General features: G+C 61.0%; 1 protein-coding gene and 1 non-coding gene across 2 annotated transcripts; both read right to left on the bottom strand.

Moving 5' to 3' along the window:
• Nucleotides 1-988: 988 nt before the first annotated feature.
• WNT10A (Wnt family member 10A) lies at nucleotides 989-21,679 on the bottom strand. Its single transcript, XM_062578750.1, has 4 exons — nucleotides 21,621-21,679; nucleotides 18,215-18,477; nucleotides 8,972-9,348; nucleotides 989-1,456 (listed from the first exon to the last, which is right to left on the bottom strand). Exons 1-4 carry the CDS (start codon nucleotides 21,677-21,679, stop codon nucleotides 989-991), a joined length of 1,167 nt encoding a protein of 388 aa, XP_062434734.1.
• On the bottom strand, nucleotides 5,923-5,995 carry TRNAV-GAC (transfer RNA valine (anticodon GAC)). The gene has a single exon. It is a non-coding gene; the product is annotated as a tRNA-Val (tRNA).
• Nucleotides 21,680-21,940: the final 261 nt, after the last annotated feature.

The raw sequence follows: 21,940 nt of genomic DNA, 5'->3' as shown, positions 1-21,940 counted from the left end.
GGCCCGGAGCCAAAAGCTGGGATTTCCGCTGGCTGGATCAGGTCCAGCGCACGTCCGGCAGGGCAGGGAGCCACGCAGGCAGTGCATGGGAGGCCCCCGGGGGTCCCCACCTCCCGCCCCTCTGCGAATAGCACCTAGGGCTGTTCTTATGGGATGGCAGCAGAGCACTGGGGAGAAAGTCTCGCACAACTGAACAGGCAGCACCCGGGGTCCCGCTCCATCCTTTGGGCACCCTGCGGGAGTGGAGCAACCTGGTGAGCTGGAAGAGCCAGATGCTGCACCCTGAAATACCTTGTGCAGTCTCCAATCCACTTTTATTCACAATCAGGAAATAACTTACCATACAATAACACAAGCACACGCAGCACAGCCCCTGTGGAACTCCTCCGCATCGCAGCCCGAGCTGGGCCCAGCCGTGGCCTGGCCAAGCCGGGCTCCATGCCGGGGTGCTGTGCCCCTGTCTCTGGCCTGCGGGATGCTTGTCCTCCATCCCCATCCCACTCGGAGCACGGCCTTGTGCAAGGTCGGAGGAGCCTGTGCACTGTGCCAGCGTGTTCCCCCCCTCCCTGCCCTCCCCCTGGGCTCCCCGTGCCCTGCAGCCCCCATCCCACCCTGCCCTGTCCCGCTGGGTGTCAGCGAGCTGCCCCCTCCCATGCCCACCCTCCACCCCCGAGCGGTGCTGGTGTTGGCGGTCTGTACAGCGTGACCGTGTGCTCCCCGGGCCGGGAGCCCCGGTGCTCTGGCGCGAGGCTGGGCAGGCAGCGGGCAGCCCTGCCCTCCCTGGGTGACGACAAAGTGCTGGTTTTGGAGGGCCGGGCCGCCCTCATGCCGAGCATCTCCTCTCCTGCTCGCCTTGGCCCAGCGCGGAGGGAAGCGGGTGCCGCGGCTCGATCTCCCCCCACCCCCGGCGCCGATCCCCGTCTCCCTCCCGCCCCAGGCAGGCGTGCTTGTCCCCGGCGCCCTGGGGTGGTCACCTGTCCCTGCCGGGCTACTTGCAGACGCTGACCCACTCGGTGATGCGGCACTCCTCGCACGCCACGAAGCAGCACCAGTGGAACTTGCAGTTGCAGCGCTCGCTGCGGGTCTGCCGCAGGATGTTGTGCCCGCGGCCGCAGCACAGGCTCTCGCAGTTGTCCATGCCCGGGCTGGTCTTGTTGCACAGGCGCCCTTGCGTGCCCAAGGAGTCCAGGGCCGGCTCCCGCTCGCAGAAGTCGGGTGACTTCTCAAAGTAGACCAGCTCGCTGATGCCGGCCCGACGGCGGTGCCGAGCGTGGCCTGGCTCCAACTGCCCCGCGTTGCGGTTGTGGGGCCGGATGAGGGTGGCCCCGTAGAAGCGGTCCTTGAGCAGGGATCCCACGAGGCGAAACTCGGGCGTCACCTGCCAGCAGGTCTTCAGCTGGCAGCTCCCCGAGGTGCCGTGGCATTTGCACTTCCTCCGCATGTTGTCCATCACCACCTGGGAGGGCAGGCGAGGGGTTAGTATGGGGGAAGCAGTGCACAGAGGCCAGAGAAGCTACCCCAGCACTTGCTGTGGCTTCACTGCATGGGAGCACCGGGGACTGGCAGGAGCAGCTCCCAGACCCCAGAGCTGCAAAGCCGACGAGGCTGCACCCTACCACTGTGCCCAGCGTGACTGAGGCCCCAGACTTCTCTTCCTACCCATCCTAGAAGTACCAAATTGCATTTTTACGCCAGCATGGGACCGACCCCCTAAAGGAGAAGTGAGCTATCTAATTGTTGCACAGCCCTGCCTGTGGCAACAAAAGGGACAAGGAGCCTGGGACCTAGTTTTCAACCCTGCTTGGGCCCAGAAGCACCAACGCAATCCCTGAAGCCCAGGTGAACATCAGTTTGGCCATATCTCTGCCAGCTCCTCTGGGGCACCTGGGCTGCCAGCAGCCCTACCACACCAGCACAGAGATCTCCCAAGCATCTTGCCAGCCAGGACCACTGCTGGGACCCTGGCCTCTGCGCCCTCTGCCCTGTGCTACTAGCCCAGCTGCTGGGTGCTGCAGGGGAGGCTGACTGTGGGCAAGCTGCTCTCTGCAGCCCTGATGGGCCAAGTGGCACAGCTCACCTCTGCAAACTCTTCTCTAGGCCAGGAAAACTGCTGTGCTTGGTCCCAAACCACCATCTTCTCCTTGCACGTACATGGCTGCCTACAAGCAAGACCCTCTGCCTTCCTCAGCAGCCCCATCTCTTGCTCCCCTGTGCTGGCCCCTACCAGCTCTGCCCGTTTCCAGCCCAGTGCTGCGGCAGGGTCTCTGTGTGCCGGTTTGTGACTTGGGGGCTGATTTCTTGCCCCTTCTCAGGATTGTCTGACAGTGACTGGTGCTGTCAGCTCTGCAGACCTCAGGTGCCACCTGTAAAGCCCCAGCTCCAGGAGTCCCAGGAGCAGCTTGGCTTTTGGCTCCAGACTGTTTTCCCGAGTAAGCCCTGAGCACAGAGCCACAGGGCTGAAGAGCTGTCTCCTGCTGTCGTGCTGGGAGCTGAATTTCAAACAAGGACCAGTGCAGCCTGGATTTGTGGTTTTGGGAGGCCACAGCAAGGCCATTGCCACATGTCCATCCTCTGCAAAGGGGCAGCATGCATGGGCTGGCTGTGGTTGTGGTTTGTGTTGGCCAAGGAAGGTGGTTTGCACAGGGGCAAGCAGGCAGTGAGAGGGCAAGGAGGATCTTTGGGCCGGCAGCCAGGCCAAGGAGGAGAGGACTATGGCACGCCAGCAGGGCCAAGCACTACCACGGGCAGCTGCTGAAGGGTTGGGGTGGGAGCCGGGCTGCGTGTGGCTCATGGACATTCACTCGTATGGCTCCCCACCCCCAGGCTGGGGCAGAGAAGTGTTGGCCATGGCTTTCACTCCTGGTGCGGAGGGGTAATGAGGCTGCTCAGAGCAGAGTGGGGGTCCTGCTACCTCCATCCAGGCCTGATCCCATCAACATGGGCAAGTCAAGCAGGCAAGATGCTGCTGTCCCCATGTGCTGGGGTGATATTCTGTGGTCTACACATTTCACCTCCTTCCCTCCACCCAGTTCCTCCCAGCTGAAGGGTCAGGCTGCCAGAGAGCGTAGCAATGCTGCTGGCAGGTGTCGAGCCCCAGCCCGCACACGCTGTGAGGTGGACGAGGATGGTCCCACGTGCCAGTATCCCAGCTCCCCTGACCCTGCAAAGGATGCTGCTTCGGCTGTGCCCAGGGGACAGCGCTCTCCAGGGGCGCAGAGCGGCTGCACGTCTGCCCGGCCCGGGAGGAAGCTGCCTTCTGCTCCATCCCTGCGTGGGGACAGGCAACCCCGTCTTGGGCACCGGGTGGCCACCTCCAAGCCGCCCCGGGGAGCGGCAAGAGAGCAGGCCTGTCTCTGTCCTCCCCCTCAGCAGCCCTTCACCCGATAGTAATGACGTAATAAGGGGAATTAGCCCCAAATTACAGAGCACGGATAGATTTAAGGCAGCAGGCCCTTTGAAGTGCTTTGCCACCAGCTTTGTGGTGGTTGGGAGACAATTTCCTGCCTGGCCCTGGCCTCTGCGAGCAGGGACAGAGATTCCCTGCTGGGTCGTGTGCCCCAGGGCCCACGCGCTCCCACGGGCCCCAGCAAATCCCCTTCCCACAGCCCCCTCCGGCTGCCGAGCGGGGCTAAGCCAAGGCAGGGCTGGAGCAGAGTGAACCACGCTCTTGCAGGCTGGTGTCACCCAAGGGCACCTGCTGCAGCTCGGGGGGGGGGGGGGGGGTGTCCAGGGCACCGGCAGCCCCCCGCGAGGACTCAGCCCATGATGCCAGCTGTGCCCAGCCAACCCCACGCTGCCTGTTCTCGCCCCCTCCCTGGGGGAACGCGTGTGCAAGGAGCGCCTTGTTTTGGTAGGGGTGGGTATTTTTTTTTCTCCTTGTTTTCTTGTTTTTCAGTAAATCTCGTGTTGCTAAGCAGTTATGTTAATGCAGGCAGGTCAGGAAAACATGCCCGGGGCTTGGGGCACATGGCGGAGAGGTCTGGGCTGGGCTGGAGTTTGGCTTTCATCCTGCTGAGAGTCCTGTCTCCTGCTGGGAACAACCTCCACCTCACAGGTAATGAGCTGCCTGTCCTCTCTGCCGTGCCCTGGGTGTGCCGGCAGGGAACACCGGCTGTTTGCCGCAGTCCACGGGAACACGCTCGCACCAGGATCCCATCCCTTCCCGCGTCCCCTCCCTGCTTCAGGGCTGCCAGATCGGCGGGGAAGATCCCTGTGGCGCTGCTCGGACAGCTGCGGCTGGGATCGTCCCTGCCGAGATGGAGAGGACCGTGGCGTGGCAACCAGTGCGGGTGGCCAGTGGCTCGGTCGGGGCTATGGATGGTCCCAGCTGGGGCCGGAGAGGGTGGTTTGTGCCCGCTGCCCCCATCACCTGGTACAGACTGTGCTGACCCTGCACCACAGGCATCCCAAGCCCTGGCATAACAACACCCATCCCTGCCTGGGGACAGCTTGCTCTCCCTCCTTCTGCGCAGAGGGACCGAAGGAGCCGAGCTTGCGCCTCCAGGCTGCGGCCAGACGTGGCCCACGGCCGGCGCGGGGAGGGCGGGACGCCGCTGCTAGCCCAGCGTGGCTCCCAGGGCAGGCCAGGCATGGAGGCACCGAGGATGTAGGGAGGACCGGGCTGCGCCTCCACCCGGTGCCTTTGCCACAGGCTCCTCTGCTCACCCCTACCCGGCCACGTCCTTCCCCGTCTCACAGACACCGGCTTCGGCACATGCCCGGACTCGCTGGTGCTTTTTTTCCCACATTCCCAGCTCCTCCCAGACACGCTCATAAGCGCTTTATCGGAGGCCTTTGTTGTGAGGGTAATGGGTAGTTGCAGGCTCCGTTTCATCCTCTCGTGCTCTGATCTGGCGGGTTAGGAGGACCTGCAGAGCCTCCTGCGCACTCACCGCCATCCCAGCCTGCCGCTCCTCGCTGGGGCTCAGCCCCCACATGGAGCCAGCCGCTTCCTCCCCGCTGGGCTGGGCAGGGCAGGGAGGGCTCCTTCGGGTACTGCGACACCCTCCTGGTAGGGCGCATCCTTCCCCGGCGTGGCGGTGGCTGCTTCGAAGCCTCCCACAGGCACTGTCATCGCTGGCTGTCCCCAGCCCACCCAGCATCTCGTCCCCATCAGCCTGGCCAACTCCCTCCCAAGCCCCTGCAGAAAGCATTCAGCACAGCTGGAGACCAGCTAAGCACTCAGAGCAGGGCTGGGATGGGGGACAGCTTCAGGCGTCCCCGCAGGCATCCTCCACTCTGCAGGGCTATGCTTCATTGCCATCCCTCAGCACCATGCAGGATGGATGCTAGAGCAGCTGAGCTGGGCAAAGCCACAATGAAAAGTCCTGTCCGACCACCTAACTGCTCCTTATAATGCAATTAAAGGCTCAGACCTGAAGTCAGCTCTGCTAGGGCTATAGCAGTCCCTATAAAGTGCCTCTCTGGGTCATCCTTCCTCACTCATTGGGTCAGCTCCATGGGTCTGGGGAGTTTTGGGTCGTTTGAGTCATAAGGAAGAGCTAAAACCTCATGTTCTCTCTCCAGGAGCACACTCACAGCAGTTCCCTGCTCCCCTGGCTGCTTGCTGTTGCTTCTCCACCTGCATCTCTTGCAAGCCTTTGGCTGCCCTGGCAGAGCAGGCATCAGCCACCCAAGCAGCCGATGCGGGGCAGGGCTGAGCATCTGGGGTTTAAGTCTTGTAACCTGCTTCTATTTACCTAAAGCTGTGACTTGTTCTCACTACCTGGCATTGAAGGGGAGTTTTGCCCTACGTGGGGTGGGCAGCAGAGAAGAGAAAATCTAACTTGCCCTATGCTCAGGAGAGGTGGGAAGGTCAGAAGCAGACGAGGGGATGCTCTGCATCACATGCAGCCTGCAGTGTGCACTCTCCCTTCCCAGGTTTGTGGCAGCATGCTGTGATTTAAAATGGGAAAGGCAGTGTGTTTCTGCCTGGTTTCAAACCAGGGACCTTCCGCGTGTCAGGCGAACGTGATAACCACTACACTACAGAAACCCACATCCCATGTCTTCTGTAAGCAGCCATCTGTGGGGTTGTCACCTCCTCCTAGTGCTGCAGTGTCTGAACTGGGAGCCAGGCAGGCATTGGCCTTATCCAGATACAGAGTACCCTTGGGACATTCATGAGCCATGAAGAGGGTACTCAGCACCATCTCATCAAGATGCTGGAGAGATCTGGGCACTGCAACTAAGTCTGGTGTGTAAAAGGGATGGTGCCTAGCAGGGCAGAGGACACATGGCCACACCACTGCTTTGCTGGAGGGGTCAAGCCTCAGGGCTCACACATCGACCAAGGGACCCACGTGGGGAGCACCATGAAGCAGCAGCATCCAGAGTGGCTGCTCCTTGCAGGTTCCCTCTGGTAAATCCCAGGATGTTAGCCCTTATTTTTACAAAAAGATGGTTCTAAGAGTGAGCAGGGCTTGAGCATACGTGGAACATGCACTGTGGCTAAGAGATCAGGCCAGGAGAACCCATCCTCACACAATGTGCACAACCAAGTTCAGCTCCTGGCAATAACCCTGGTGCCAAAGGGCACAGGCCAGGCACAGTGTCACTGCCCCAGCTCCCCAGCACGCACTCACAACCATCACAGTCCATGCAAATGCAACGTCAGGAAGGCAGCTGACCCACAGACTGGCTCACACCCTCATTTCAAGAAGGTCTCTGAGCTGGGCATCCTGTCCAGCCAGCGCTTCCTCACTTGAGGATGGGGAAGCCTCTGTGTTATCCTTTGGGTCCTCTTCTCCCTCCACTTACACCCTTTAAGCTTTTTGCCTCAGTCTAGCTCCTGTCTCTGAATCCACCAAGAGCTGATAATGTCATTGCTGGTCCCATACCACCTCCTTCCTGCACTCGGGCGCAAGCAGACCCTGTGCACTCTTTTTGTTGCTAGATCTCAAAGGAGCTGCCTGTTGACCTCCCCTCTGCACAGACCTGGCTCTCAGCATCCCCTCCTTCTGCAGGGCTCTGTTTTCCCTTGGGAAATGGGAACGCAAGTCCCAAATCTCTGAGCACTGCTGAGTGCCTATGGCGGCTCAGGGCGCACAAAGCTGGAGGGCAGCCGGGACGAGCCCTGCCACCAGAGGTGGGATGGGGGTCTCACATGGCTTGGAGCAGAGCAGCCTGGGCAGCATTTCGCTGTCTAATGCTGAGCCACATGCAAACAAATAAGGCAGAACAAGCAAAAAGCTTTGGCTTTCCCCAGGCATTCACAGCTTCGCCAAACTGGGACAGATTTTGGGGGCATTAAAGCACTTCTCTAGCATGAGGGAACAGCACACATCGACACCCTGCTCTGCAGCATCCCCAGCTCAAAGTTTTAAACATGCTCAGAGCAAGAGGCACATCCAAATGTCTGAGCCGTCCCAGGAAACACTCCCTTTGTAGCTCCGATCTTTAATTGCCTATTCCCGTGGCCCATGACGTGCTCACCCCCAAAGGTCAAAATCTGGGAAAACTGTAAACAAGCAAAAGCAGGTTTTTAAATAGAAAACACCAAGCAACCCAAAGGGTTTGTGTGTATCAGCGTAAACGCTGGGGCGCCCGGTGTGGCAGGGCAAGGAGGAGCAAGCCTGGGTCGAGCGTGGGCTCCTTTCTGCTTGCAGGCAGCAAGCAGCAACACCAGGGTGGATGCCCTGCACTGGGGAAACTGGACTTGGGCAACGCAGGCTCTGCACTGGCTGCGAGCAGGGATGTGCTGCGAGCGCCAGCGGCTGTCTCAGGAGGAAACGCAGCTCTGTAGCAGCCAAATTCCCAGCTGCTGCTGTCGGGAGACAGGGATTAATGAGTCAAATGTACCTTGCACAAGCAACTGAGTCTGAGCTTGCGGCAGCCCCGTCTCCTCAGGGAAATGCTCCTGGAGGAACAGGGCTGTGCCCAGCCCGAACAAGGACAGCCAGGCAGTGCGATGTGGGGCGCCGCGCAGCACCCAGCGCTGCTGGGGTGCCGCAAGGGGCTGATACTTGGGGAACGGCTCTGCTTCAAGCCCAGCACCTCTCTCTCCAGCTGGGAAATGGCCAGCACCTCCAGGGAAGGCAGTGCCTTCACTCTGCCCCCATCCTGTGACACAGAGGTGATGGGAAGGGAGCAAAGCACAAAACAGATGTATGTCTGGTTTGGGGCTGTCAGCAATAACTTCCTGAGCTCAGGGGTCTCCCTTGGCCCCCCTCTGTCGTGTGGACAGCCCACAGACCATGCATAGCCATCTCACACCTCCCTGTGCTGTCCTGCATGTGCGTGGCAGGGATCTTGGGGACAAATATCATGTTGGATCCATGTGATGGGGTCTCCCCTGCACTCAGCTGTGGTGCAGGTCTCCCTAGCACCTGCCCCGGCAGAGCTGGGTAGGGAAATGCAGCCGTCCTGCCCACGTGCTTGTTGTCTCCGATGTCAGGCTGCTTTTAAACACCCGTTTCCAAGCAGAGAGCTCCTAATTAGCACCTTTAACAAGACTTGACACCGTAAGGATGGAGGAGAGGAAGCTGCGCTCGCCTGGGCAGGCTCCAGCTCCCACTGCAGGGTCAGGGGACGAGGCTGGCAGCCTTCACCTTCACTCCCGAGGGGACACCACACAGCTGAACCCGCATGGGTGCCCGGCTCAGCCGAGCCAGGGCATTTCAGCACCCTTCCTTCTCGCTGTCTGCTCCCCATCCACAAAGCCTGCAGCGTGTTCCAGCACCCTCCTGCTACAGCCTGCCCGACGCAGAGTCCATCCAGAACAGACGTGGTCCCTAGGTCCCAAGGTGCCAGCTGTCCCTGAAGGGACAGAGCTGGATTTATTGCAGTGCCATTCCCATACCGCCAGCTGCAACACAGTCAGGCAAGCTGCCCAGCTGCAAAACTGGGGAGTGGGGTGTCTCCAGCCAAAAGTTTGGGGCAAACGTAGCCTCGCACCCTCGGCTCATCACAGGGACCCTGCCCCTGCCGCGATCACCCTGCACAACCCTGCCCGGCGCCCCGCGCTGCTCACCTGCCGGCCCACGCGGTTGTTGTGCAGCCTCATGCGCGAGTGGATGTCCCTGTAGGTTTCCCGGGAATCGAGGAAGTCCTTGGAAAACTTCTCCCCATAGTCCACATCGGGGCTGCACCCTCCCCACTCCCAGGAGTCCTGGAGGCCGGGGGTCTCGGCTGACATGTGCTCCATGTGCACCCCGTGCACCATGCCTTTGCCTCTGTTCATGGCCTCCAGCTGGAGCCGATGCAGCTTGCGGCGAAAAGCCTCCTCGTCGCCCCGGCGCTTCTGGTCGCAGCCGCAGGCCTGCAGCTTGCCGAGGGCGCAGGCGTTGGAGACGGCGTGCACCACGCCGGCGGCGGCGATGGCGTAGGCGAAGGCGCTCTCCCGGAAGCCTGCGAGGAAGGACAGAGTGGGGCTCAGGCGGGCGCGGCTTGGTTTCAGCCCCCGGCGCTCGCTAGCTGAGCAGCCCCAGCACCACGCCGGGTGCAGGGAGACTCTGGTCAGGATGAGAGCATGAGGCCCCGCTTGTACCCTGCCTGGTCCTGCTGCACCGGCTCTTGCGGTGCCCTGCAGCCCCTCCTGCCCCTGGCCCCCTCCTCCCCGGGGCGCTTTGCTGCTCTGGGTTTGCCTGAATCCCAGCTCTGCCAACTCTGCCCCGCTGTGGCTGCACCCAGGACCCCCAGGCCGGCCCCGGGCAGGGCTCTCCTGAGAGCCAGCGCCGCCGCCGCCGCCTGCACCCGTCCATCCCCCCTCCAGCACCCGCAGCAGAAAATGCCATCAGCGGCTCTGCCCAGCTGCAGGGCGCAGGACCACGTAATGATAGGGGTCGTGCAGCAGTGCCTGCCGGCCCCGTCCGTCCGCACACGGCCCCCTCCCTCCCCGAGCCCCACCGGCTGTCACCAGGCCCTGGAACATCTTGTAAATGTGATACCGAGCTGGAAAGACCGAGCATCCCCAGCGAGTTAGAGCGTGGCGCGACCGCACCGCGTGCTGCCAGGGCTGGCAGCTGGTTGTCGTTAAACGCTGGGGAGCGAGGATGTTAGCAACGGTGTCATTAACGCCGCAGGGGCTGGACGGGGACGGGGATGGGGACGGCTCGGCACGGCGGGGCCGGGGCTGTGCTGGGCAGCGCGGCCGCCGGCTGGGAGCGGGGGCTGCCCGGCGCCTCCTGGCGCTGCTGCCAGCGCAAGGAAAGAGCCTCCCCTACCTGGGAACCTTCTTCTTGAACACAAACTAATGTTTATCTTTCTGCTGTTGTCGGGCCAAGCAGGAAACCCGCAGTTTGGGCACTCGGCGAAGGGCCTCAGCACGTTCAGGGGAAGGAGGGAGGGCTGCCGCCGCTTCACACGTGAATAAATAAATGGATCAAGGGTGCAAGGGCAAGGGCCTCTTGATCAGCCTTTGCTTGGCCACAGCCGAGCGGATCAGAGGTTGGGGGCGTCTTCCCCGGCGCTGGGGCGCTGCAACGGGCTGAACTCCCTGCTGGCAAAGGGGGTGCTCGGGCAGCGCCCCGGCCCGCGCCGCGAGTCACCGGAGGGGAAGGCGCTCTGCCGGCACCGCGCAAACGCTGCCCGGCGCGCTCGCTCCGCACCGGCGACGCTCACCACCGCGCACGTCTCCTCAACGGTTCATTGCCGCCTGCTGAGCCAACGCTATGATCTTAGTAAAGGGAAATGAAACGCGTCGCAGGAACCTGCATTTAAAGTCGTGCTGCTCTTTTGTGTGCTAATTTGACACTGGTGCATTTAAAAAATTAACGAGGCGCTGCTTAAAAGCGACTGGGAGCCTCTCCCAGCTTCCCCTCAGTGTCGGAGGAGCTTGCTCTGAGCCTGCCTCCTTCCACGCACAAGCTGAACAACATTTCTCACGGGGTGGGTAATGGGGCTGCCCGTGCGCACGCCGCGCAGCCTTCCCGGCGAGGCGCTGGGAGGCAGCGCCGGCCGGCTGCACCACCACACGCGAAGCTGCTGCGGCACGACGCTCACTCTGGCCTCCCCTCTGCCCCGGCCCAGGCTCGGGGGACTTCAGCCCCCGGCGAGTGCTGCAGGATGGAGAATGAGTGCATGAAGGTTTTCCCAGCTGCCCCGATGGGGCTGCTGCAGCTCCAACCCATTGCTGGCCAGGGATCAGACCTGAGCACGGCCCTGCCTTTCCCTTAGCCTCTTTCTCATGCATTTCCCCAGTCTAATATTTGCGGTATGGCATCTCCTTAAAATCCCTTCTGGAGCCCAGGCAGAAGCTCCTCCCCACCCTCTCTACCTTGCAAACCCATCTCCTTACAGACAGAGGTCTGCTCTGTTTGGGGCCCGCCACAGCTGGAGAACTCTTGGGGTCAGCCACCAGCCCACCGCCTTCCTCTGCTGCTCTCCTGCCATGCAGGAGCTGATTGACACGACATAGGTCTTGGGTCTGCCAACCCCTATGCAGCAGGCAGGGGACAGTCTGGTCCCCCAGGACTTGACCTCTCCAAGCTCTAGGATTCTTGTCCCCATCTCTGTGTGGTCATTTCCCAGCACAGATCCTGCTGAGCATCACTTCCTGGAGTGACATGGCTCAGCCTGAGGACAGCACCTCTCTGCCAGGCTTACCACACCTCCCCATCCTCTTCCCTCCATGCTTCCATGGAGAGCTGAGAGCGACCAGGAGGATGGGGCTGGGCAAAGCTGGGCTCCTGCATGTGCAGCCTCCCCACAGAACTGCAGCAGCAATGCCAGCATGTTGCTGCCACAGAGTGAGCAGCACAGCTGCAGGTGACAACCGCTAGCCTCATGATCTTGGCAGGGTGAAAGCCTCTAGGAACCATGGTGTGCACCAACCAGCCCTGGTGACTGGCTGGAGTGAACCCGTTGGAGGAAGACTCTCCACTCACCCCAGCCACCTGGGACCTCTGTATTGACATTTGAGTCATCAGATGGCTCCAGAGACAGTAGAGGATGTTGTAGCCACGGGATGAGCAAGGAGGAGGCTTGGGGGAAGCAATGCATCCTGCTGGGAAGAGGGAAAGGAGGACACCATCCCCAGCACCACAGCCTGGATCCAGCTTGCCATGTACTGAAGACTGCACAAGACACCCACCCAAAGACCTTTACGGCCCTTAAACAAGGAGACTGGGTCTGAAATCTTGGCCTTATGTCTGATCCCAAAGCAGTGTTCTGAGCAAGGGAAAACATCTCCTGGTAAGGCACCTGCTGCCCTCCAGGCACCCATTCAGTCAGGAGACGGGGGACCATTTAGCAGGACCCCAAGATCTAGCTGACCCTGCCTCTCCCACGCATACTGCAGCTGCCCCGTCTCACATGTCTGCAGGCCCAGGGTAGTGGACCTGGCTCAGATGCTGGTGGGGACTCCCAGCTTTGCTGGGGCAGCGAGAGCTGGACATCTCCAAACAGTAAAGCAAGTACTAGGAGCAGATCAGACCCCCTGTCCACTGGGAGGGAAGCAGTGGCCCAGAGCTGGTGCCGATGTGTCCTTCCCAGCCGAGAAGGACACCGCCTGCATCGCTCCCTGCACCTACTAACGTGTCGCCAAGGCAGCGTTGAGGGACCGAACAGCCCTTGCCCCTCCTCTGCCCTGGGGTGAGGGTGCCCTGGGGCACTGCGGGATGCTGAGCCGCCCCCTGCCCGCAGCGCCCCTCGTAACGCTGGGGGTCGCTGCCAGCTAGGCCAGGTCCCAGCGCGTGGGCACGCCGCAGCCCCGGCCCGGCCGGCTGGCGAGGCGGAGGAGCGCGTCTCCTGCGCGGCCAGCCAGCCCCAACACGCTCCCTCCCCCCCCCGCCCCGTCCGCTCCCTCCCTCCCCTCTCCCTAATTAAACTGCAGGTGAACCTGCCAGGGTCTGGCCCGGCGCCAGGCGCTAAACGGCTCTCTGCAGATCGCGACTTGCCTCCGTGTGCCTCCCGAGTGTGCCGGGGACAGCCTGGAGCCCTCGCTCCGAGCACGCGGCTCCGCATCCGCCCACGGCACTCCGAGCCGGAGCCCGAGCCTTGCTGCAGGGAGCCTGGCTTGCTCCCGCATCTCCGCGATGTTGCCTTTTCCCAAGGTCCCACTTGTGTCCATCCGCTGGTGGAAGGCCCAGGGAATGCAGGCACCCACACGGATGCGGCTGAGCATCTGGCGGGCTCCTCCAAAGCACCTGCTTGTGCTTTGGGGCCAGGTGGGCTAAGCTCACAGTTTGCTTTAGGGTGCCGAAAAGCCTGCCAGGAGCCCAGCTGCAGCTGCGCAGGGCCAAGGCTTGGCTGGGGTGCTGAAGAACCAGGCACTGGGGTCCTGAGCTCAGCAGCGTGTCTCTGGGTAGCTCCGACACCTGCCTCGCTCACACACAGCAAAGCCTGCCCCAGCTTCTGGCTTACAGCTAGCTGGGCCCCAGGACAGCCTTTCCCAGTGCATCAGGGAGTTCCCCTCTTCTTGCTGGAAGAAATCAAGGTTTGGCTATGGCTCCATGCCCCCCCCCCTCCCCGCCCCAGAGAGCCCTTCTAAGGAGGAAGCAGAGCCTGCAAACCTCACCTATCCTGCCAAAGGCTGCTGAAACAACTAGGGGGATCCTGCACATCAGAGTCACGTCCCCTCCAGCCCCTCAGCCTCAGGGGCCTCCAAGGCAGCCCAGTCACTCAGCTGAGATCCCATTTCTTTCACAGCTCCATCAGAGGTGGGAGCAGGATTGGGATGAGCAAGGGGTAACGCTCTGGGTGGAGGAACCTGCTGGATCCCTTGGCCACGTCTCCAGCAGCCACTGCCCAGCAGCTGGACAGCCCCAGCCCTGCTGGCACTGCACCCAGCTCAGGGAGCATGTTTGCACTAAATGCACAAGCAGGGCCATGACAAGGGCTCAGTGATCCACTGCCATCCACAATTTTGTAGTTGGCACACTCACGGCACAGTTCAGCCCAGCCAAACCCATGGTGCTCAGCAGCCCCAGGAGGCTGGAGTTGGGGCGGGGGGAACACATACCAAAGGCTGCTTCCAACCTGCAGTTTGGATGCAGTCACCTTCTTGGGGAGGGGCGGGGGGAGTTTAGCTTTGTGGATGCAACCATGCTGCTTGCACTCAGAGCCGGAGAAAGGGCCTGCTCTCTGCTTCAGCCCTGTACATTGGCCCCGTGGTCAAGGAGATGACATTTCTGCTGGCCAGGCCACCACATGGAGGGAGTGAGAGGGACTGCAGAGACAGAGGGAACCAGGGACAAGATCAGAGGGTGTCAGCAGGGGAGTGGCAGTCTCAGGGAATGGGAGGAAGGGTGACAAGGACAGAGGTAGCTGGCCAAGGAGCCAGGAGGGCTGAGAGGAGGATTTGCAATGGCAGAGTTGAGCCTGGATGCATATGGAGGTGACAAGTGCCAAGGAGGACACAGGTGCAGATGGTGCTGAAGACTCAGCGAGGGGTACAAGGGACACCCCACACTCCCATGAGTGCAGCATGAGAAGACTGAAGCTCCAGAACCACGAGGGTGTCACGAGAAGAGGCGCTCTGCCTGCAGCAGCAGGCGCAGTAAGGCCCTGGGCTGCGTCTCTGCTCTCCCGCTGCTCGCCTGCTGAGCGCCTCTGCCCTGCAGTTGCTGTGCCCTGCCCTTGAGACGGCTGCATTGCCCTGCCACATCCAGGAGGTCCGCACTGCGCTGCACGATGCTACCAGCACCCCCCCCCCAGTTGCTCTTCCCCAAAGCCCCCCCTTCAGATTCCCACCCCTGCCTGATCTGAAGCCTCATAGCTCCTTTCCAGCTATCCCAGGGCTTGCACTCAGACTTACTGGGACCAGCTCAATGGGACGGGGAGAGGGGGACTCGTTCGCCTCTGTCGTTTGCTCTGCCTCTCAGGTTCAGTTAGTTCCTGCGGCTGGGTCCCCGCAGGCTCTGCTGCGTGTTGGGTTGCTGGGCAGAGCCGGGGCGGGTGGCAGTGGAGCCGGGGCTGCACGCAGAAGGGCTCACCACCCGCGCCTGGGAGGATGTGCAAGGCGCGGAAGGACGGGAGCGGAGCGAAGCGGGAGGGAGAAGCCAGCTACAAATAATTTAAAGTGAGATTCACGCACGGCTGAACTGATGGCAGAAGAAGTGGGAAAAGGAATGAAAGATTAAAGGGGTCTGTCACTTCGGGTTACAGACAATGATCCTACAAGCACATTGCGTTCCCCAGCATGGCGAGGATGGGGCAGGGTGTGGAGCAGAGACCTGCTCCCCAAGGGTCAGACGCATTGATGCCTGCAGCCTGCACCCCTCGCTTCCCCCACTTCCCTCTCCTCCTGGCTCCGGGGCTGGGGAGATGCGCTCAGCATCCCTGCTCTAATGGCTGGTCTGCTTGTCCGTGTCGGTAACAGCTGCAAGGCGGCGCTCACAGCACCAGCTCCCTTCCTGAGGGGCATAGGAGGGCTGGGAACGAGCCAGGGCACCAGCTTTGGGGCCTGCTCTGTGCCAAAATGCCTCTGAGCAAGGGCGCAGGATGGCCTGAGTGCCTGGGACTCATTCCACATCCTCTGGCCCCAAAAGAGGAGGCCTCTGAGGTGCCTCTCTGTTCTGCTGCTCCATCCCTACCTCCATCTGTGCCAGGTGCTGGGCCCTGGACTCTGCACAGCTGGCCAGCTGTGGCCAGGAGGTGGGATGCCACTAGTGCTGGACACCTGGGCTGAGCCGTGCCCACAAGCCTCCCGGGAGCCACACATGGGGCTGCCCCAAGGCACACTGGCCCCGCTCGTCCCTGTTGCCACACAAACCCCGAGGCGTGGACACACAGCCCAGGGAGGCAGGGGGTCCTGCACTCTTCCGTCACAGCCCTGACAGCTGGGAAGGGTTGCAGCGACATCTGGGAGACAAGCGAGCCACAAGGACAGGTGGGCTGGATACGGCCCCTTGTCACTGGCCACGGTCAGACCTGGTGGCCTCAGGGAGATGCAGAAAGTCAATGCTGGGGCACAGCAAGGGGGAAGCAGTGAGAGCCCCCAGCATTTCCCTGCCCTCTCCGGCAGGGACCACACAGGTGCTGTGCTTTACCCCCTCCTGTCCCCTGTGCAGCTACCTTGCCTGCAGCACTACTGGGCATCAGCAGCCCCTTCCTTGCCTGCAAGGTTTTCTTTTCCTCTCATTACCACTTCCAGTCCTCCTTCATCCAATTCCTTCTTCCCAAATCTTCAGATCATTTCAAAGGCCTGGGACTGCAGAGGGTCCCACAGAGATGCCACCAACATCCCCAAACCTGCCTTCAGCAAACAGCCTGACCCTCAGCCATGCTGAGAGAGAGAGGGATCCCCTTACCCGTGTGGATGAAGCGATTGCTTCATGCACGTCAGCCAAGGCTCCACCAGCTCTTCAATTCGTCACGATGGGTTGAGGGAGCTCCCCTGGCCTTGGTGATGGAGCAGGAGTTGTGCTGCACTGCACCATGGGGAAGCCACAGCCCCATAGCCTTCCAAGCCCTGCGCTCTGCTGTGTCCTAGTGCTGTGGCCCATGCAGATACCTGCTACCTCACTGCTGACTTCCCCATCACTCACTGCACCGCCGCATTGCTGACAGAGCTTCTGTAATAGCCTGGTGGGATCCGCTTTGTCAAAGGGAGGAGGGAGGCTAGTCTGGGTGTGTTAGTGACGTGTCTCCCGCCCGAGGAGACTAGAAGTGAACTGCATTCCTAAGAGGACCTGGAAATACCTCGATGCTTATCAGGGCTGACGGTCTCCACCCTCCCTGCGAGGCCCTAACCTTCATGCAGCTCACGGAGGGAAGAGATGTTGCTCTTCTTGAGGCATCGGCATGCTGACAGGCTCCATGTCAAGTGGAACATGGCTGCTCTGCAGCAAGGCCTGCCACCCTCACACTGCATCTGCTCCAAGGAAAGGGCCTCTCCAGAAAAGCATGGCCCATCTGTCTTGGGCTCAGGACCTACGAGGACTGAAACGCTGATCCCCTCCCCAGCCATCTCCCCATCAGCCTGATCAGCAACAGCTGTCTGGGGGCTCATGCCAGTGCAAGCCTCAACCTGCCAAAATGAAGATCTTGAGATCTGACTCCCCTCGCTCCCCAGAGACCCTCCACAGCAGGGAGGTAAGAGGCCGAAGGATGCAGCAGGGAGTCTGGGGAATGGATGACAGAAGCACTTCTTTGCTGGGCACCTGGCTAGCTTACCTCCTGAGAGAGCAGATGAACAGGGTCTTTGGGAGTTTTCTCCTTCCTCAGAAGCTACAGGAACAAACTGTTTGCCAGCCACCTTGCCTGCCTTCAGCACCCTGCTGGGCTGGCCCTGGTACCACGTTGGCCTGTACTGCCCACGGCCTGAGGCACACGGGTGATTTGGTCTATGCTAAGGCCCAGGCTTCACGAAAGGTACTTAGGTGAGAAATCCTACAAGTAGGACCAGGTCCTATAGAAGGTTTGTTGGGTCACAGCCTTTGCAGGACTGTGACCTGAACTGCTCCATGCAGGACAGACCCTCTGCATCCACAGAGTCCACTGCTGAGAAAAAGAGCATCAACATGGGGTCTACAGGGAGTCTCTGACACACCCAGAGCTAGCCATGCCTGCAAGGAAGACAAGGAGAACCCGGCACCTGAGCTTGGCAAACCACGGAGGCAGCCAGGGTGAAGCACCAGGCAGGAGACATCTCAGCTGCACTGGCTGTGGGGTCTGCAGGCAAGTGATCCTCCAGCACAGACCATCTCTGTGCCCCTGAGGTCACTGTGCCACCATGTTCCAGGATTCCAGCTCTCACAAAGCAAACAGACCTCAGATCTCTAGGTGCCTCATCACCACAATGCACTGAAATGCCATCCCAGTAGACACAAGATGTGAATGAGCTAAGAAGCTCACTGCATCCAACAAAACAAATCCCAAGAGTGCAGCATCTGTCTTCAGACTCTACAATTGTGTAGCACATCCTCTCCTAAGTCTCCCCACAGCACAGCACAGCTCCATACACTGGCCTACCTGGGATGGAGGAAGATGCTGGAAGCAGCAGGGTCTGAAAGCAGCTGGGAGCACAGCTGAGGCTGGGTATGGAGGAACAGCTCGTGATAAGAGCAAGAGTAGGTATAAAGGTGCATGGAGAAAAGCCCAGCTGTGCTTCAGCACATTGCTGCAGAGAAGCTGCTTAGTTTGGCAAGCTCAGAGGTCTCTCAAGCTCTGGCCCATTTCCTGTCTTCACCTAGGGTGATGCTGAAGACCTGGCATGGTCCTATAAGCCAGGAAAGAGCTGTGGGCACCTGTATAGGTCCCAAGAGGAGCCTATATGGGCTCCAGAGAATGGCAGGTGGACAGAGAAAGAGGAAGGGGGCTGACTGTCCCTTACCTCTGCTGAAGATGATGCTCTCGTAGGGGATCTTGTTCTTGGTCTCAAGGCTGGAGCAGTTCCAGCGCTGGTCCCTGAACTGGTGCTGGCACTCATGGATGGCAATCTGGATGCCCTGGATAGCAGAAGCTGTGACGTCAGGGTGGCGCACACACACCTCCAGCTGCCGCCGGGTCAGCCCCGGCAGGGTCAGGCACACCGTGTTGGCATTCAGCACCGGCTCTGATGGCAGCTTCAGGCCCAGGATTTCATTAGAGCAGGAGCTTGGAGGGAAAGGGAAGCCTGTGAGCTTGGAGCAAGCAAAGTGCTGACCACTTGCGTCCTTTTCATGGAGGAGAAAGAGCTTGGGGAGGACATGGGAGAGGAGACGCCAATCTCCCCACGCTGTGCCCATGCCTGCCAGGGTGACATACCAGGGCAGGCTGAAATTGCAGAGGAGGAAGGGGAGAGATGAGGGGCACTGGAAAAGGGTCATCCCCAAAGGCTGGGGGCTCCCCAAGCCAGTTCTGCCCCTTTTCCTCCCCACTGAGCTGGTGCTTGGAACAGAGGCTCAGAAACCCCTGGTCACACCTGCAAGCTCAGCTGGGCAGATTTCCCAGCAGCTGTAGCACTATCCAGCCACCTCAGCAGAGCCCCGGCAGCCAGGAAGCCTGTGCCCTGCGGCAGCCAAATCTGGCCCTCCTGCCTCCAGAGCCCGGTATCTCGCAGGGCTGCACCCCTCTTTGTGCTCTTCCAGAGCTCTCCAGCCCTTGTCACAGTCTCACAACAGCCTGCCCTGGTTCGCTGGCATGAGGCCAGACAGCACGAGTTTCTCCCTGGTTCTCCTCTGCCACAGGGATCCTAGAGCGAGACCACCTAAGATGTGGCTCCATCCCTGTTACAGGGCAATTCCCTCCCTGCCTATCCCAGCTCTTCCTGGCAATGCTGGACAAGGGATGTAATCAAAGGGCCACCCTTTTCCTGGAAATTTGGAGCTGAGCACCCTGCTGAGCACCTTTCTGCCACAGGCTCCCAGTGCTATACCCAGCTAACAATGACCCAAAGCCTTGTCCATACTCACAACCCAGCCACACTGGATCTGATGTCTCTCACCACCAAAAACAGAAACACAGAGACCAGCAGATAGACGGGTGCAAGGGAGGCACATGGACAGAGCACGGTCTAAGGAGGTAGTGCAGTTTATACAGTTGAGATGTTGTCTGGGGATAGCAGGAGATGGGTGGAGTGAAAGGGGATGGATAGACCATGCCCGGAGAGAGATGTCTGGAGATGAGACAGAGGTACACATAGGTCAGATGGATGTGGGGAGGGAGATGGATGAGGAGACAGTCTTCCCAAATCCACGAGACTAGGGTACGGCTTCAAGGACCCTTGGACCCACAGTATCTAAACGGAGAACCTTCAAATCAAGCAGCAGACAGCAGGATGCTGAAGACCACCCTATAGCTTGCAGCAGAGTCCATGAGGAGTGCAGCACGATTGCACTCCTTGCTCAGGACTGCTCGGTTGCTGCTGAAAGCCCACTCCAGGCAGAATTCCCTCTTCCCTGTACCAACCAGAGGCTGGGTCCCTGGGAGGAGCAGGGCACTGGAGCTCTTTGAATCTTGATTACAGAAATGAGACTTGGAGGAGGATGCTGGAGGAGGAACTGCAGCTGCCTTACGGAGCAGCCAGGCCTTGAGAGGAAAGGTTACTCCCTCTCTGCTCCCCCAGGTCCTCCAAGCCTGGTCCAGGTACACAGACAGAAGCAATTCAGGGGCCAGGGACTGAATTCTCCAGTTCTCCCCTTGCTCTGGAGGAAGGTTTCAGCCCCAGGGTCCGCGCTGAATTATTACTTGCTCAGGGGAGAAGGGGAGCTGTCAGGGTCATGCTGTCACTAGGGGAGAGCTTTCTCCAGCTCCCCATTTGTTTACACCCAGAGTTCACCCATCCTGTCACTTCCATGGGGTGATCTGTGGGTCTGCTCCAGAGTAAATCCAGAATAACTCTGACAAGGAGAGTCAGAGAGGTGGGAGCAGAGAGAAGGAGAGTGGAAGGGAGAAGGGGGAGGTTCATTCTTCTAAAGCTGCTATACATGAGGGGAAATCCTATGCCTGGCTCCTGCTATCATTTACACCGTTGGAGCAAGCCCGGGTTGAGGCAAGAGGGAAAGCAGACCTCTTCAGCTGCCAGCATCCCGAAGCCCAGCAGCTCCTGCCCCAAGCACTGCGGAGATCTCATCCTCTGCCTGTCCGGAGCCAGCCACAGTGCCTGCCACCTTCACCCACCAGCTCCTAGGGAACCCTGGAGGGGGATGACATAGTCATTCTTCCCATTGCACAGCAAGGAAACTGAGGCAGGGCCCCTCTCTAGGACCCCGGAGAGTGGAGCATAGGTCTGCCTCCCTCTTCCTGCATCCAGGGCTCAGGGGGGCTGGGGACTCACAAGGGGCTGTCACTGTCACCCTCCCTAGGAGGACACAGCACTCCCCCTAGCTCTCTCCTCCCTTGAAATCTGGATTTAAACTTGATTTCACGGTGACAAGCCCCCAGGTCACAGGCTGCAGCGGCTGCTGCTTTAATTAATACAAGTCCCAACGTTAACAAATTATATTTAAAGGGGCTGGAGGGAGGGGGAAGGGCGGGGGACTCCCCCCACACTAGCACCAGGGTTAACCCCTGGTTGCCTGTAGTGCACAAGTTTCGGTGCTGGCAAAGGGAAGCTCCCAGTCACTGGGGATGGAGGGGAGACGAAGACGGAGGAGATGGTGAATGTTGGGGGGCTATTTCTTGAAGGCAGCTGGCTCACCCTGTCTCGCCTTTAGTATCGGTAGAGCTGGGGAAGGTGCCCGGGGGGCTCCCATACCCCAGTGTGGGTCCCTCCGGTGCCAAGCCTGAAAGTGCTGATCCCGGGGCAACCCTCCCATGACACGCGCTGCCAGCACCCAGCAGTGCTCCTCGGGTCCCTCACCCTCGCGGTGCCCCGAGAAAGCCAGACCCACCTCAGCTCAGGGGAAGAGGGGGGCGGAAACTGAGGCAGGCAGGGCCAGAGCCGGGCAGGCTCCAGCCGGGACCGTCCCCCCGGTGGAGGGGACCTCTCGGCTCGGGGGCCCGGGCGCTGCCGCCAGCCGCTGCTGCTGCCCGCCCGGGCTCTGCATCCCGGCGCATCCCGGCGGCGCCCGGCCGGGACGGGGGAGGCGGCGACGGGGGAAGCGCCCTGACAGAGCCCTGCGGAGGGGACCCCGGCGTCCGGGGCCGCTGCGGGGGGCCGGGCTGGCGCGGCGGGCAGCGGGGCCCCTCGGAGCCCCCTTCCCGGCCCGCTGCCCCCCCCCAGCCCTGTCCCGGCGGAGCAGCTCCCCCTAGGGAAGCTCCCTCCTCTTCCCCCCCCCCCCCCCCCGGGGGGCCCGGCGGCGGCGGGTAGCTCCTACCTGGGCACCCAGAGGCTGAGCAACAGCGAGCAGAGTCCGTGGGCCAGGGCCGGGCGCATCTTGGCTGGGGCACCGGCTGTGCGGGCTGCGGGCGGGCGGGCGCCTTTGGGGCAGGGGCGGCGGGGCTCGGCGCTGCTCTCTGCCCGCTTTGTTTGTTGTGGGTTGTTTGCTTGTTTGTGTTTTCCCCTCTCCTCCCTCTCACTGGCTCCCTGCGCGCCGGGGCTCGGCTCGCCGGGGCGGCTCTGCCATCCTCCCGGGATGCCCCCCCCGCCCGCCGCCGCCGCCCCAGCGCCCGCCGAGCCCGGCGAGGGCTGCGCGCC

The sequence above is a fragment of the Rhea pennata genome, chromosome 6 (genome assembly GCF_028389875.1).
Source record: "Rhea pennata isolate bPtePen1 chromosome 6, bPtePen1.pri, whole genome shotgun sequence".
NCBI lineage: Eukaryota > Metazoa > Chordata > Aves > Rheiformes > Rheidae > Rhea > Rhea pennata.
This window is presented reverse-complemented; position numbering and strand designations above follow the sequence as displayed.

Coding starts and splice junctions, on each gene's coding strand:
- WNT10A (XM_062578750.1), bottom strand. CDS start 21,679: ATGCGCCCGGCCCTGGCCCACGGACTCTGCTCGCTGTTGCTCAGCCTC. Junction 18,478..21,620: donor CTCAGCCTCTGGGTGCCCAG/GTAGGAGCTACC, acceptor TTTCCCTCCAAG/CTCCTGCTCTAATGAAATCC. Junction 9,349..18,214: donor GAGCATCATCTTCAGCAGAG/GTAAGGGACAGT, acceptor CCTTCCTCGCAG/GCTTCCGGGAGAGCGCCTTC.